Genomic DNA, 16,584 nt, shown 5'->3' on the forward strand with positions numbered 1-16,584 from the left:
TGAAAATATTAGAATTGTTTTTATTTCTTGCCAAATGTATCTAAATTTATACTAGATACGGTTTCTTTTAGTATTTCTCAAACCTGGTTTTAAAAAGATAGGTAGGTACGAAAAAACCTAATTTTTCTTACTGAAATGCGATGAATGTGTTATCGTACAACCAGCTTATATAGCCCTGAAAAAATCATTTTTAAACATAGGTTAAATGGTTGTCTGTAACTTCCGTTTAGGGAACATTGTACGCCATAGCGTCAAAACATTGATGAAAAATTGCAAACTTTTATAAATTGAATTGAATTGAATTATTAAAACTGAATCATTATTTTTTTTAGTACCTATACAAAAAAAAATTTGCAATTTGTTGTCAACTTTTTCATATAAAAATTTATAAGATATTAAAACCATCATATGATATTTAAGCTAAAAATTAAGATATGAGTATATTTGAAAGTGATACATTTTGCATGCTTTTCAAAAAACATCAATTTATTCAATCAAAAACAACAATTTAACGGGTTTTTATGCACAAATATATGGAGAAAGCAACTCATCTACTCAATGCAATTTTGTATTTGGAAAAGAGATACATACCATTAAATTGCTGCTACTTTAAAAGTATAGGTACTTAATACCTAGTTTTTTTACATGGACTTATACCACTTTCAAATATAACAACTCATATATTACAAAAAATGGGCGAACAAAAATGAACATTTTTTTATTTTATCATTTTGTCATTTTTTTTGTATAGACAGAAGACAGTTTACGAAAAATTATACCATTGAAAAGCCTAATAATTTGTCTGAAGAACAAGATTCTCCGCACCCGCTCACTTCAAATTTGTTAGCGGTTTAGAGGTTTCAAAACGTTTTATTTTTGCTTCCGAAATAACTTAAACTTTGGTTTAAATTATTTTTTGAAGGTTTTTTTGTAATGGAACTTTAAGTTTAAGGCATATTATGTCCTACCTATATTATCTATCTTCCTTAGTAATTTCTTTGGTCAAAAAGTTTGGGGCAAGAAAAATAGGTTTTCCCTTTATTCGATAAAAATCATTTTAGAAATCCAATTTTGCCCACGTAGATACGTAAATATTTCGTCTATTACTCCTGCAAGCATGATATTTTGTGCAAGCTTTCAAAAATTTTTAAAAATAAAAAAAATACTCAAAAATAATAGTTTTTCAAAAATTCATGTTTCGAAAATCAGGGGTCGAATTACAGCATACGATTACGATCATTCGCTAACGTTTTAAATATTTGTGTCTCTATTTAATTAGTAGAAAAAGATAGAGATACACAGCAACCATACGATAACGAACGTATGCCGTAATTCGACCCCAGGTTCTATGAAAAAAAAAATCCGTATTTAAAAGCCTAATTTGTTTTATTTATCTTTCCATTGGTAATCAAATCACTTTGTCGATAGCCACTTTTTCCATCTACCTCTTACATAGTTTAAAAAAAAAACCGTTTTAAATCAGCATTCAGACTTTTTAGAGTCGGAATAAACATTTGAAATTGAAAAAATATCAATCGTGAAATTTTTTCATGGAACGGTAGATGGGGTCAGTGGGAGCTTAAAACCAGTTTTTTTTCTCGATAAAATCGTTCTTTTAACAAAGCCACCATCTTGTATTTAAGGAAAAACAAGTTTTAGTGGAAACTCGGCCATTTATGACAGAAATGCGAATTTTTGCGAATTTATGAAATTTTATAAACAAATGAATAAATAATCGAAAAAGTGAAGAAGATTAAAATCTTGTTTTCCTTTGGCTTTTTTGGTCGCAATGGTTGTAGGGTAGAGTTGTTAGTAGCCGGCCCCTTAAGGATTTTGTCTCATAAAATAAAGCACAGAAACGTCAAATATCAACATTTTCGAATAATTCTTGAAGTAAAATGTACTTTATTCATTTATTCATGGTTTAAAAAAAAAGTTAAGAATAGTTCCCAAAAATATTTTATTTAAGTTTTTGTATAAAAACCCCGATTCTCCTAAATCCGTCCTTTGTTTCCTATTTTCGGACATCTAGTGTCCCATTTCCGGCCACTGACTTTATTAGCTCAAGCCTAAATAAATTGAATGTTTTTTATTTAAATTTTTGTGTTTTAAGAATTTAGGAACAATTTTGATTGTTAATAAGTTATAACATCAAATGATTATATAATGTATTTATTTTCCCCCATTTTGAACTTTTATCAATAAAAGGGACCGAATAAGGAAACTCTTGAATTTCAAAACTTTTTTTGTGTTCTATCTCCACTAATTACGATAGTAGGTTTCGGCAGTAAAATTACAAAAAAAACCTTACTCGATTGGATCACTTCACAAAAAGTTATTTTTTCTAAGAAAACTGAATAACAAGAATAATAAGAATATTGTAATTTTAGGAGAGACATTTAAAAGAACAGCATAAGACCAAAAATTTTAAATAAATCCTAGGAAATCACTAGTTATAACGATTTTTCTGAAAGGTGGCCGGCTACTGGAGACGGCCGGAATTAGGCAACTCTACCCTAGCAATGAAACAATTAAGTAAACATTAGCTTTTCCCGACGTTTCGACAGGGGTTGCTGTCTTCTTCCACAGTACACATAATAAGGTAATATCTTCCGAACGTTGTCAAAATTTGTTTGTCAAAAATAGGCACCAATCTGTCAGGTCGGCCTTTAATTTTTATATTTCAATCGCAGTAAACCGGAAATTTGTTTTGTTTTAATTCATTAAAAAATGTCATTTGAAAAAATTATAAATATAACAAAAATTGTAAATCTACATTAAAAGCAAAAATTTGAAAAAAGAAATAAAAAAGAGAAAAATACACTTCAAAATAAAGTTTAGTCAAATGAATAAATGTGTCCCCTAGAATCAAAAACAATCTATTCCACTTTTGCTTTTATTGAGTTATTTAAAAAAAACGTTCCGAAGCACTTTTTCCCACTTTATTAATGTCGAATTCCTTTCAATGCAAAAATCGAATTTTCGGCGATCTCGAAGCGAGTTTTTTCTGAAAATCATGTTCCGTAGAAAAAAAATTCGCCTCAAACGAAGCAAAATTCGAATTTTTTTTAATCCCTCTTTTTTGAGAGATTTACACGGATTTGCACAGACACTTGGAACATTTGACATTTCTCAAACGTCAAGCTGAAAGATTCCTTCGTGTTGTTTGTTTATTTGAGAATGCCAACTTCAAATAAAGAGTAAATTATAATGGAATATCGTGTTTTTATTGCGGAAAAATATGAAATAAATAAAAAAAAACAATGTGCGATCAAAATATATTTTTTCCTGGCATACCTATTTCTTGTAAAAAACTAAAATTACTGTGACTTTTCTTCTCGTAATTGTCGTCAGAAAATGTTTTCTCTGTAAAATCAGATCTTAATAATAACTGCAATTTCCCTTTGATTCTGATTAAAATAAATCTATATTACCGAAAATAAACAAAATTATTGATCAAAGTAATCTCTGGTTTTATTTTGCAGAAATTGTTTTGGTTTCAGCTTGACGTTCGTGTAAAAATTGTTGTCAAATGACACACATACCTACAATCGCAAAAAGAATTCGGTCTGTTTTCATGTTCCTTTTTAACACCAAAAATTCGATTTTTTTTGAGGCGATTCAAAAAATTGAAAGGAATCCGACATAACTGTGCTTTCCTTTGTCACCCAACGCGTTCCGAAAATATTTAATAATTCATTTTGGAATAGAAGTGTTTTGAAAGTCATGCATATGAATAGTTTTCTTTTGAAACTTAGCAAAAGAAATATTTTGCTTTATATCAGGAATAGTGTTGTTTTGATTCTCAAAAAATGTGAAGAATGTGGAATACATTCGTTTTGGTTCAAACTGTAATATTTCTATAAAGTATAACTCTGGAACAAGTTGACTTTGAAAGTGCTCAACCACACTAAAAGAAAGAGGTTGAAAAATTGAGATAAACTGCGTTTCTAACTCATTTTTCACAAAATGTGGAATAGATTGTTTTTGATTCTAGGGGACACAAATATTATAAGTTAGGTATTATAGTTTTTATGGTCAGGAAATAGACGGTACACAATTCTTTTATTGGCTTTTTATTAAACCGTATTTTAAAATAGAGGAAGGGGAGAGGTGATAAAGGAGAATGGGCATTTTGGACGTTGAGCGGCCATTAATGAAATTGGTATCAAATGAAAGAATTATAACATAGGAAAAACTTTTACTATGGACGTTTCGCTGTATTGCATTAAGAATGCAAGATAATGCAGTATTAGTATTGTAAATGCATTGTTCAATGTATGATGGACAAATTGATTTATATTTTTATTTTTAACATAAAATATGATGCTCTATCATTTTCCCTGAGTCTGAAGACATAAGTCTTGAAAATCCGACCAATAGAAAATAGAACTCATAATATAAGATTTTTTAGACAACCATTTCAAGATTTTGTTCGAAAGTTTTCAAACAGTTCAAACTAACAAAAAATTGAACAACGAAACAACGAAATTGTTGTGTTAAAATGCTTATAGTTTGTGTTCTAGTGTTTGGATATTCAAGTTAAAGGTCTTCAGAATCAGGGAAAATGACAGAGTATCATTTTTTGCACTTAAAATACACGATTAAGTTATAACAATGAGACAATCTATATAAAGTGTTAAATGCAAAAATGCATTTTATCCGTTTTTGAAGTACGTCACAAGGATAAAACTTCTGCACAATATATGTAAACCTTAATTACATCAAAAAATAACAAATTCATTCATGGCCGCGTAACGTCCACGTTCCATACAAACTTGCCCATTCTCCTTTATCAAGCTTAAAAAATTATATTGATGCAATATCTGGCTGTATATGGCACATTGGACATATTTTCGTAAAACTTCAAAGTTTAGTCAAATGAATAAATATTATAAGTTAGGTATTATAGTTGCAAATGAGGCAAAATATCTCGGGATGACTCTCGACGCGAAATTAAAATGGAAACCGCATGTTAGAAATAAATGTGATCAGTTAAATATGAAATTAAGAGAAATGTACTGGTTGCTCTGACAACATTCTAGACTTAGTATTGAAAACTAACTATTAGTTTACAAGCAAGTACTTAAGCCTGTCTGGACATATGGTATTCAACTCTGGGGTTGTACGCGCGATACAAATTTAAATAGATTACAAACTTTTGAAAATAAATTATTAAGATCATTTGTAAATGCGCCGTGGTATATAAGAAACGAAGATCTACACAGGGATCTTGGAATCCCCACGGTTCGCGAAGAAATAAAAACTTTTGCCCATAAGCAGTGTTGCCATGAAATCATTTCGAAAAATCTGCAAAAACGACGAAAAAAAATCTGCAATGCAGATTTCTCGAAGACTCGATTTGAAAAAAATTTGCGAACTGATTTCAAATAAAAAATTAATTTCGAAAGTGATTTTCCGCGCTGAAATTGAAACTGAAATTCTCCTAGAAGTGTTGCTTTATTGTATTCTTGGACTTTTTCCAATATAAAAGCAAAGATGCTCTGTATTTTCTTATAATTTGCATTTAAGAAAATAGAATCAAGAATTCAAGAAAAATAGAACGTTATGAAAAAACTCCACCTGATTTGAAAACTTAACTCAAATAATAGGCGAAATTGTTGTTTTTGGCAAAATAAATGATGTTTTAGTTCGTTTTTGGCCTTAATTTAATTGACATTTTACTGGAGTTTTTGGAATTTAATCCTTTTGCGTCTTTAAAACGGTAAGTTTCAGCTGCAGATTAAATCTGCACTGCAGATTTATGGTTCTCAAAAGTCTGGAAATAGGTTAAAAATCTGCAAAATGCAGATAAATCTGCACTATTGGCAACACTGCCCATAAGGATAGAAATCGGTTAGTCGAACATACAAATAGAATAACACTTGAAATTCTCGATGAGACAAACTTAGTACGACGTTTGCGAAGGACTATAAGCCTTCCGATTTGGTACATTGAAAATTTTCAATTTAATTCCTTCACTTCAAAATATCGGCATTGATTAATATAAATTTAACTGTTTAACGATTTTATTTGTTTAATTTCCTAAAAAGTACTTTTTTTGATAACAAAATTTGAACCATTACTTTAATGATTTAATTAAAAAAAAAATGTTATTTAGCTACTTCTAAATATCATCAGTAGGAACTTTCACCGGAAAGTTACCTACAACACGTAACTTAACTTCGAGAAAAATAAATTGCTAGATAAGTTCCATCTGAACTTAGTTGCAATCGGGAGGAGGAGGTGGTTTTAGTGTTTAATAGTGCCACATATCTATGAGCACGCGTTTTCCGGTCCTCATAGAATCTTTTGAAGATTTCAACACCTACCCACGGACAAAAAAAAAAGGTATTATAGTTTTTATAGTCAGGGAAATGGCAGGTTCCAGGTTCACAATTCTTTTATTGGCTTTTTATTAAACCGTATTTTAAAATAGAGGAAGGGGAGAGGTGATAAATTTATCAAACTTAAAAAATTCTATTGATGCAATATCTTTCTGTATATGACACATTGGACATATTTTCGTAAAACTTCAAAGTCTAGTCAGTATAAAAATTTAACACAGAATCCAAAACAAAAACTTGCTGTATACTACATCAGCTTTTTTATCCCAGTTAAAATGAGTAATAAATGTAATAAATGCCAAGAAACAATTTGAGACTAGCCCTACTAACAATTTTGATTCTACAATGCTTTACAGAAGAAACACTTGCATCTGTTAAGCTTTATAGAACCAAAATTGTTTGTCGGGACTCGGGAGGTACCCACATCCGTACAAAAATATCCTTGTTGGCTTTGGAGCGTTTTCGTGAAAGCTTAATTTGCATGATTTTCCAATTTTTTTTTTTGCTCAAAACATTATAACAAAAATCGGAAACCTTAAATTAATGAAACTTAGCAATGTGGTTTCATTTTTCACACAAAAGAATTTTTAAATACTTCTCATTAGAAGGCCTTGAATGAAACATGTGAATAAATGCTATATCTGTGAAATTCGGTTAAAGTGTTGCATTTGGCAGCAAGAAATCTACTGCCAGTCAAATAAAGTATGTACCTACTTTGAAGCAGTAGCTGTAGAAACACTTCTCTTATTCAAACTAAAAAATAATTCTAGTTTAATTGTGAGAAACAAATTAAATTGCTGATTTATATTTTGATTGTGTATTAGATTTATAACGACTATAAACTTCTCCTCATACAAAACTGAAAAAATGGTTACTATTAAGGGAACCCCCTAACGCATAACATATACGAATACTACAAAAACGTTAATAATATAATGGTAACAAAACAATATTAATCATCGCATCAAAGTTTGCATACCTTTGTTTTATTGGCAGTAAAATTAGGGTCAATTAAATGCAGAAAATAATGCCAAAAAATTTATCATTTGGTTAAAACAACTTTAATACATACAGAGCTCGACTAAGGTAAACTACCGAACTTAATATAACACTTTCCACATGAGCAATTTGTTGTTTGCAGATTATATTTAAGTTATTTAAATTAAATATAGCAAAAAAATAGTTACATACATAATCTTATGATTCTGCCGAATTCCTGTTTTGTTGACACTCAAGTTGTTATATTTTTCGTTCTAAGCTCAACTTTAAAATCTTTTAGGCTGCCTTCTTCTTAATCATGTGCCCAAGTCTTGGAGACAAGTTAGCGTGGTTTTCATACCCAAAGTGGGCAAAAGAGGACATGAATCCGCGAAGGATTTCCGGCCAATAAGTTTAACATCTTTCTTACTTAAATCCTTAGAACGAATCTTAGAAACTCATATTAGAGACATTTTTAAAAGATGTCCTCTAGCCAGTTCGCAGCACGCTTATATGAGGGGCAAATCTACGGAAACAGCCCTCCATGAAGTCGTTCGAACAATTGAGAACTCGATACACTTTAAAGAATATACCCTAGCTACCTTCTTGGATGTAGAGGGAGCTTTTAACAATGTCCTAACCGAATCTATTCTCGAAGCCCTAGTGACTTTTGAAGTAGAAGACTATATCAGAAGTTGGATTATTTCAATGCTAAAAGAGAGAAGAATTCAAGCAAGCTTAGGAAATTCAAACTGTTTTAAATGCGTTAATAGGGGTACGCCTCAGGGTGGCGTTCTTTCCCCACTTTTATGGCTCCTTGTCATGAACAATATCCTCGTGAAGCTTGAGAGAAGTGGAGTGAAGGCAGTGGCATATGCGGATGATCTGGTTGTACTTGTATCAGGAAAGTTTTTACCTGTGATCAGTGAAATGACTGACACGGCTTTGAGAAAAGTTGGCAACTGGGCTGCAAGCTGTGGCCTAGGAGTTAATCAAAGTAAAACGGAACTGATGCTTTTTACAACTAAAACCAAAATCCCTGTCTTCCCTCTACCTCAGCTCAACGGCCAAATCTTATCACTTTCTTCTAGCGCCAAATATTTAGGTGTAATTTTGGACACTAAACTGAGCTGGAAGCTTAATATAGAAGAGCGGGTTAGAAAGGCGAGCATTGCTTTCTATGCCTGCAGTAAAACCTTTGGGAAAAAATGGGGTCTTAAATCAAAAATGATTCTATGGACTTACACAGCGGTTGTACGACCCATTCTTACCTACGGCGCCATTGTTTGGTGGCCTGCACTTAGTAAAGCTTATAACATCAACAAACTTAAGAAAATCCAGAGAACAGCAAGCGTAGGGACGACTGGAGCCCTCCGGTCGTGCCCCACGGAGGCTCTAAACGTTCTCTTGCACCTCTTACCCATAGACCTTCATATTAAATACCAGGTTTCTTGTAGCGTTTTAAGGCTAAAAGAAACAGGTAGTTGGAAGGCAAAATCTTTTGGTCACAGTGACACAACAAATTTAATACCATCGGATATGCTTCTGACACCCACGGACTACTGCACCCCTATTTTGAATACTGTAATGAATTGCAAGGTCAGCTTCCCGTCGAGATCAGACTGAGAAGAGGGCATTGTGACGAGAGGCTTCGACACCTGCATTTTCACTGATGGCTCAAAAATGGACTGTGGGGTCGGTTCGGGTGTCTACTATGAATCCCTCAATATCTCAAAATCCTTTCGACTACCAAACTTTGCCAGTGTATTCCAAGCGGAATTGCTGGCAATTAAAGAAGCTTGCAAATTACTTAGAGTATATCCAAATCAAAACCAAAATATAGCTATACTAACAGATAGTCAGGCAGCTATAAAAGCAATTGCTTCGGTCACGACATCCTCCAAATTGGTTCAGCAGTGCAGAGAGGAACTCTCATTGCTGAGTGGAAGCCTCACAATCACTCTCATCTGGATCCCAGGTCACAGTGGTTTTGAAGGCAATGAAAAGGCGGATGAACTGGCCAGGCAAGGATCAGCCCTTCATGAGTCACTAGCAGAAATAGTTAACATTCCCATAGGAGTCATGAAGGGCGATATCTTCTTAAAATACCTAACAAAAGCTAACAATAGGTGGCACAACTTGACCAGCTGCGTCATATCCAGAAAAATCTGGCCCAACTATAATAAATCCAAAACATATGACCTAATCTCTAGACCCAGAAAAGATATTAGCAGAATCGTTGCGGTGTGCACAGGACATTGGCCGATAGGGGAACATGCAGCAAAGTTGGGTATACCGCACAATACCTACTGTCGCAGCTGCTTGGACCAGCAAGAAAAAGAAACGGTCTTCCATTTCCTATGTCAATGTCCCGCCATTGAATAATTATATATAGAAGTGACACCGATAGTTTCTAGCGCCACAGAATTTTATTTTTTTCGGCAATCAGATGTACTAAAAAATGTCCAGAGAGAATGGGGCTTGTCCTAGAAAATTATATTTCCAAAAATTTGTTTTTAAAAAAGGAAATTTCACTAATACAAACATTAGAAAACAAATATCAAATAAAAATAAAACGTATCGACATGTCGACATCCTAAATTAGAAAAAAAAAATAAGGAAATTTTACTCACACATAAAACATAAAACAAATATCAAACAAAAATAAATCTTATCGACACATCGACATCCTATAAATGAAAAAAGAAAATATGGAAATTTTACTCATACATACAAAATTACACAAATATCAAACAAAAATATTGAAAAGTTATTTGACATTATAAATGTATCCATAGTAACTCGAAACTAAAAACAAAACATTTTTATTAACGACGAGAATTTGAACAAAATTAAATAATTATTGTTGTATAGGATATGCACGTTATAGCTTATAGGGCATGAAAGTTACACTTATTTCAATAGTCCTATTAGCGTAGGTGACAAGGTGATTGCTCTTTACTTTTGCTCTTTGAGTTCGTATCCCCACAGAGATTGCTATTTTTTTATATTATATTTTTTTTTGGCAATATTATAAAATGCGTAACAACTAGCGCCTTTTTTTGCTGAATCGAAACTCCACCTGATAACTTTACTTCATGACAAATAAATTTGTGCCAAAGAAATCTGAATAAGAAGTTTTATTCACCAAAACTTATAATTAGTAAATTTTATTTTCTACGGGCCTTACCAATAATCAAATTTAAGGCTGACTTAAATATTTAACTGAATTATATATATTTCACCCTACCAATAAACAATTTAATACTCAGGTGCAATGCTAACGCTCGGCTAAATTTAATAGTTGAGTTTCATAACGAGTGCAGCTTTTAACCTGAGTTGTTTTTATACACTAGTCCAAAAAGTTAAAGGAACAAAGCAGAATTCGTGATACCTCCAACAAGTACCTATTCAATTTGATTTCTTCTACTAAGAAAGATTTGTAGAAAAAAAATTTCAAAATCGTTGGAACCTTATAAATAAATTAAAACAAAAAAAAAAATCAAAAATAAAATTGGTATGCAATTTCGTAGAAATCACTATTCAACATTCAAAACTAAATTGTCAAAAAAAATTAATTTCCGGTTTTCGAAAATTTGATTTTTCAAAAAAAAGTGTTCAATTTTTTTTATCCAAAAACTATTATTTTTCCAAATTGTCTTACTGTTTTATATTTAAACTATATAAATATTTAAACTATATAAAAATTCTTTAAAATTGAATTGGCAGTTTGGCAGAAAATCAGATTTGAAAAAAAAAACGGTTCTACGGTAGGTTAATAATAATTTTAAGACATTTCCATGATTGCCCAAAAACTATTTTATAATTTTTTTAAACAAAATTACTGGTACCGTTTTCGAGAAAATAAAACATTTCCGAAATTGGTATATGGCAGGTATCGTTATTTCTGGTAAAAAAAATTAGTTCTAAAAACCCCTCTGGAGAGTCTCCAAAAAATACTTCATACCAAGTTTGAAGTTAATCGGTAGATCCGTTTAGCTATAGACAGACAGACTGACAGATGAACAAAAAAATCTATAGTAATGCAATGTCTGATTGTTATCTCAACTTTTTTTTTGTGAGAATGCATAGCTTGACTATATAGTATCATGACAAAATAAAGAGCATGTAAAAGCTACATTCTTCTAGTTTTAGGATATTAGAACCAAATATTTTATTTCAAATGGTGAAATAGGAAAATCATTGGAACTATCCAAAACCACATGTTCATACATTTGCGATCAAAATAGACCTTTTTACAGTTTTTTTTTTTCAAATAAACTCAAATTCTTGTGAGTTTATTTCAACATTTTATTAATTATTATCGTTTAAATTTTAGATTAAAAAAAATTAAAAACAGAGAAAAGTATCCAAAAATGGTACGAAAAGATTTTTTTTCCAAAATTTAACATTTTGTAAAAACTGCAAATTTGAACAAAGCCGTAAATCCAAAGTTCTTGTTCGCATACATAAATCATTTTAAGCAAATAATCGAGATAGTTTCGTATTGTATTAAAATATTTGAAATATGCATTAAAATACTTTAAAATAATGTGTAATATGGCCATATTGTATGAACTTGATCCTTACCTACTCTTGCATATGGGGTTTAAGAAAATAGTAAGTATATGCTACAGTGCATGCAGACAACATCTAAATAATGTGAACTACAGCTAGATATTATTACAAAAAGCACCCTAGTCAAAATTAAATAAACTCTCTATAGTTGAAGAAAAATCTTCTTGTCGTTAATAAAAACAGAAAAACAAAATCCTTTCAAATATACATAAGAATCAAACATTGAAAAATAAATGTTCAATTCAAAATATTACAAAAATTAAAAATAAATTCAATTTGAATATTACAGAAACAAAAATAAACAAACACACTTCTAACACAAAACAAAACTAATACAAATACACCAAATATAAATAATATAGTAGTTGTGGTTACTTAGTAACCAAAAGTCCTTTTAAGGAATTTTTTGGCCATCGAATACACAATCCTAAAACGATTGTGGCGCCACTCTTGTAACGATTGTAGCGCCACCCCTCAAACAAAGCGGATGTTTTTTCCGGTGTCACTTCTATATATAATTATTCAATGGTCCCGCCCTTGCTAGGAATAGAGCACTCTCTCTGGGGAGCGAATTCTTTAATGTCATATAGATAATCAAGGATCAAAGACTTGATCTCGTTCCTAAATGCAACAAAGTGGATTTAGGACTGCCTAACACTTGTTTTTCCCTTTTTTAAAACCAATTAAAAAATGTATTTCAAATAAATCCAATTATCACTCACAGGTTTCATAAGTTTTGGTATCAAAACGGCGCATCCTGCGCTAATGGGTCAATCAAACATGGTTTGCCTTGACCGCCATCTCTACCTACCTACCTACCTTAAAATCTTTTATACTTTTTTGATAGTAAATTAGTGTTAAAAATTACATTTTTTTCAGGATGCTGCTGTAAAATTAATGTTACAGAAATTGAATTTTGTCAAAACTTGTAGCTGTTATTTGAATTGCAAATATATATATAATACTGGTTAAAAATAGGTTTTTTTCGAAATTTCACAAAAACTGCATATTAATCATTGAATTCGTAATCCGTAAGGATTCGGAATGAACAAGTTATCAAATACTGAAAGCCCTATAAGTTCGTCTTTCAGCATAATTTGTTTGGATCATTACTGCAACGTCATGTTTTTGTCAGTAGTTTTGAAACTAATCGATTGCTAACGAAATTAATAAACAAAAATTGAATTTTTTTGTATAGGTATTTTGAACCGAACGATGATTATTCAAAAATCAAAACCATGTTATTTATAGGCCACCCTAATGTAAATATGTATGTACTGTGCAATAGCAATGCTATTCAGTTTCTATAATTCAAATAAATTATTTACAGATTCTGCCTTGTTCGGTGTATTAATTGCATTTAAGTTTCCCATCAATTAAACACTATCTAAGAAAATCTTTTCAAGTGTTAATTTATGCTACTCAAGCCTGTTAGTATAAATTCAGTTGAGACCAATTGCTCGATTTTAGTTTAGTTGAAAACATCTAGTGGAAATTTTGTGAAATGAAGGAATATTCAATTGGATTGTTCGTAGTTTTAATCATTACCTTGAGTAAAGTAAATATAAGTGTATACTATTTAAAGAAACAAAAGCATCGGATAGTATCTTAATTTTTTGTTATGAACAATAATTATATGATTAACTCAACCCAATTCATTCGAAATTGGTCCGGAAAGCTCCGATTTTAATTACATAATATTATTTGTTTAATATAGTGCATATTAACTCAGAGAACCAAGTCCAATCCCCAGGGCTCGCCGTTTTTTATTTATTTTTTTTTTTATTATTTTTTTTTTTAGTTATAAAGAGGTCCGCTTTTCCGCTTTTCAATATACCGTTTACTGAAACCCCGAAAAAAATTGTTAAAAATCCCATTTTTTTTAAATCCCGTCTTTTAAATCCGTTTTTTTTAATCCCGCCCACTTTTAAAACCTAGTTTATCCTGTAATTCCTGTTTTGAACTTTGATAAATACTATTCAATATTCTATACACTTAAATAATAATTATCAAAGTGTTGGTTAATCAAACACGCGGCGATCATTTTAAAAATAAAAAACCTTGTGTTGATTTTAAGAGCGGGGTAATAAAAACGGGTAATAAACAGGATGGTAAAAAAACGAGATTTCAAAGCCAGGATGTTAAAAAAGCAAGATTTAAAAAAATAGTTTTAAATAAAAGGGGATTTAAATGTGGGAATTAAAAAAACTAGATTCTCAAAATCGGGATATGATTTAATAATAAGTTTGACTTAAAAAAGTCGTGTTTGTTTTTTTCTTTCTCTAGCGTTTTTTTTTTTATTGTTCTTCTGACTTAAAAAACATTTTCCAACTACGATTACTTCCTATGAATTTCTTGGTTAAGAAATCTCATTTCGAATAGAAAAGGATGTTATATTTGTTTATACTGGTCAACAACATTTTTGCCACATAAAATTAAATATACTTTTCAGAAGGTTTTACTCGCAAGATCGCGAAAACCGAATCTAAGATCGTATTATTTCAAATGGTTTAGACCTAAGAGATATTTAATTTTAGAATAAAATAAACTAGGTAGGTTAGTGATGTAAGGTCCCGCTTAATTATAAATTATTCAAATCTTAGAATTCTTCAAACACTTCACGTCTTTGAGGTATAATTTTGGGATTTTAAATGGTACCTAATGTTGGTAATGTTACTTCAATTTTAGAAATAAAAAAAAAAGAAGTTCTGGAATAGTTCTTTGGTTGGTTTTGAGCTTAATGCATAATAATTTTGTTCATTATTTTATTTAATTATCCTTTACATTGTTAAAACATATATCATAAACACAAAAAGTATATCGCAAGTAAAAAATTTAAATTACAGGCAGCAACAGTACCAGACCGTGATGCACTCTTAAAATTCGTTCGAGCTGCAATAGACGATTGCTATGAAGATGATGCCAAAACAATTAAAGTAGAAGCAACTGGTGGTAATAATATTTTCAATATATAAGTTACTATAATTTAACCTACTACAAGATTTTTGATCTTGAAACTTAGCTGCTTTTGAGTCTTTAATCACTAGTGATCCCAATCCACCACGTGCAACAAAATGCATGCGCTTTTGTGTTATGAAGTCTCACAATTTGGTAAGCTCAATTTCAAATAAAATTTCTCATTCATTGTTTAAGTATTTTCACTAGTATAATGAGGACAACACCCTGAATATTAAACAAGTTCAAGAACTTTTCAAACACGTCTATCCAGAAATAATGGACGAGACGAAACTTAATATCGTTGGAGAAACAACAGAGCAATGTGTGTCACAGTCAGCGACAGTAGAGGACAGGTTAGTATAATGCAAGTCAAAATTAAAATTAAAGGTTCATTGAATCATTCAATTTTTTTTTAGATGTGAGAAGTCCCACGATATAGCCATGTGCATGATTACTAAGCTTGCCCAACGAGGAATCGATATAAAACAAATTTGATGATACCTATGATAAGGTATTATTATTGGTTTTATGTAAATAAAATTATGTTCACTGAATAAATATCAACTTGAATTAACTTTTTTTATATCAAATATCTAGGTTTACGGTTATCTTATTGATGCAGGAAATTAAATATCCTGTGTTTCAGTTAAAAACATTTTTCGGCAAAGGAAATATACAAAAATGTAAAAGGTAGCCGAGCAAGAATTTAAAATCATATATACATCCAAATCAGAGACCTATCAAAGATAGGTACCAATCTTTTTATGTTATTACCACGTAATTGCTGTGGAACCCTTAGTCTGTGTATTATATCCAAAAACAAGAACAAAAGGCCATTTAAAAAATAATCTAAGCTTATAGCACATGTCTTTTCAAGCCATTATATCAAATTTTAATCAAATCTGGGTTTTTTCTGCATAGATTTTTAGGCATTCTCCTTAAAGTTAGCAGATAAATTGGCTATTGCATTATGTCAAATTTTGCATAATAAATTTAACCATTTCAAAGATTAATTAGGTACGCAACAATGGAACAATTTCCATTTTTCAATAAAAAAAAAGTACACATACACCTAAGTGACCCTCTAAAATGAATCTCAGAAAATTATAAAATTAAATGAACGGCAGGGCAGGGTCGCATAAACTTGGTCTATTAGTCCAAAACTAAGCTTTTTATTTGTTAGCCATTTAAGACTTTAGCTTTCGATTTCCAGTTCAGCCATACAAAAAAAAAATCAGAGAAAATATTTGCGAATATTGCAACATTTTGTAAGTACCTAATGTACCTATTAGTGGAGTAACTAAAGCTCAAAAAATGGCAATGTTAGGGAACCCGGTCGAACAACTCTGATTTTGATGATCTTTTTTTTCAAACGTCGGTAATTAAAAATACTTTAAAGTCTATAGATTAAAAATTTCCGCTGTTGCCGTTTTGAGTTTTTAAATTTAATTGAAAAATTTGCTTAAATTTCATAAATTTACTAATGCCAAAGGATTGTCTAGGCAATTAAAGGAAAATAACTATGTGGGAGTGAAAAAAATTGCATTCATCGCCTTAACGATGGAAGCGTTTAAGCGATAAATGCAATTTTCTCTTAAATTGACTTCAAACACAAAAAAAAAATTTGAACACAACGGCAACACCTACAATATTTAAGTATTCATTTTTAAAAAGCTAGAAGCTTATTCATATTTGTATAATTAAAATTAAGTAAATTGAGGAA

The 16,584-nt window shown here is 30.9% G+C and overlaps 1 protein-coding gene across 2 annotated transcripts; it reads left to right on the top strand.

The window, feature by feature from the left end:
• The first annotated feature begins 7,178 nt into the window (after window positions 1-7,178).
• LOC129911072 (uncharacterized) lies at window positions 7,179-15,418 on the top strand. 2 transcript variants are annotated; one of them, XM_055988732.1, is made up of 5 exons: window positions 7,179-7,285; window positions 14,750-14,855; window positions 14,926-15,014; window positions 15,069-15,214; window positions 15,278-15,418. In XM_055988732.1, exons 1-5 carry the CDS (start codon window positions 7,283-7,285, stop codon window positions 15,354-15,356), a joined length of 423 nt encoding a protein of 140 aa, XP_055844707.1. In that variant the 5' UTR covers window positions 7,179-7,282; the 3' UTR covers window positions 15,357-15,418. The 2 variants fall into 2 exon arrangements, with proteins under 2 accessions (XP_055844707.1, XP_055844706.1); XM_055988731.1 differs by lacking the exon at window positions 7,179-7,285 and adding an exon at window positions 13,336-13,461.
• The last annotated feature ends 1,166 nt before the right edge of the window (window positions 15,419-16,584 follow it).

This window comes from Episyrphus balteatus, chromosome 2, assembly GCF_945859705.1.
Source record: "Episyrphus balteatus chromosome 2, idEpiBalt1.1, whole genome shotgun sequence".
In the NCBI taxonomy this organism is placed as follows: domain Eukaryota; kingdom Metazoa; phylum Arthropoda; class Insecta; order Diptera; family Syrphidae; genus Episyrphus; species Episyrphus balteatus.

Excerpts from the sequence above, each read along its gene's own strand:
- LOC129911072 (XM_055988731.1), top strand. The coding sequence starts at position 13,408 with ATGAAGGAATATTCAATTGGATTGTTCGTAGTTTTAATCATTACCTTG. Across the intron at positions 14,856-14,925 it reads TAAAGTAGAAGCAACTGGTG|CTGCTTTTGAGTCTTTAATC; the intron begins GTAATAATATTT and ends CTTGAAACTTAG. Across the intron at positions 15,215-15,277 it reads TCAGCGACAGTAGAGGACAG|ATGTGAGAAGTCCCACGATA; the intron begins GTTAGTATAATG and ends ATTTTTTTTTAG.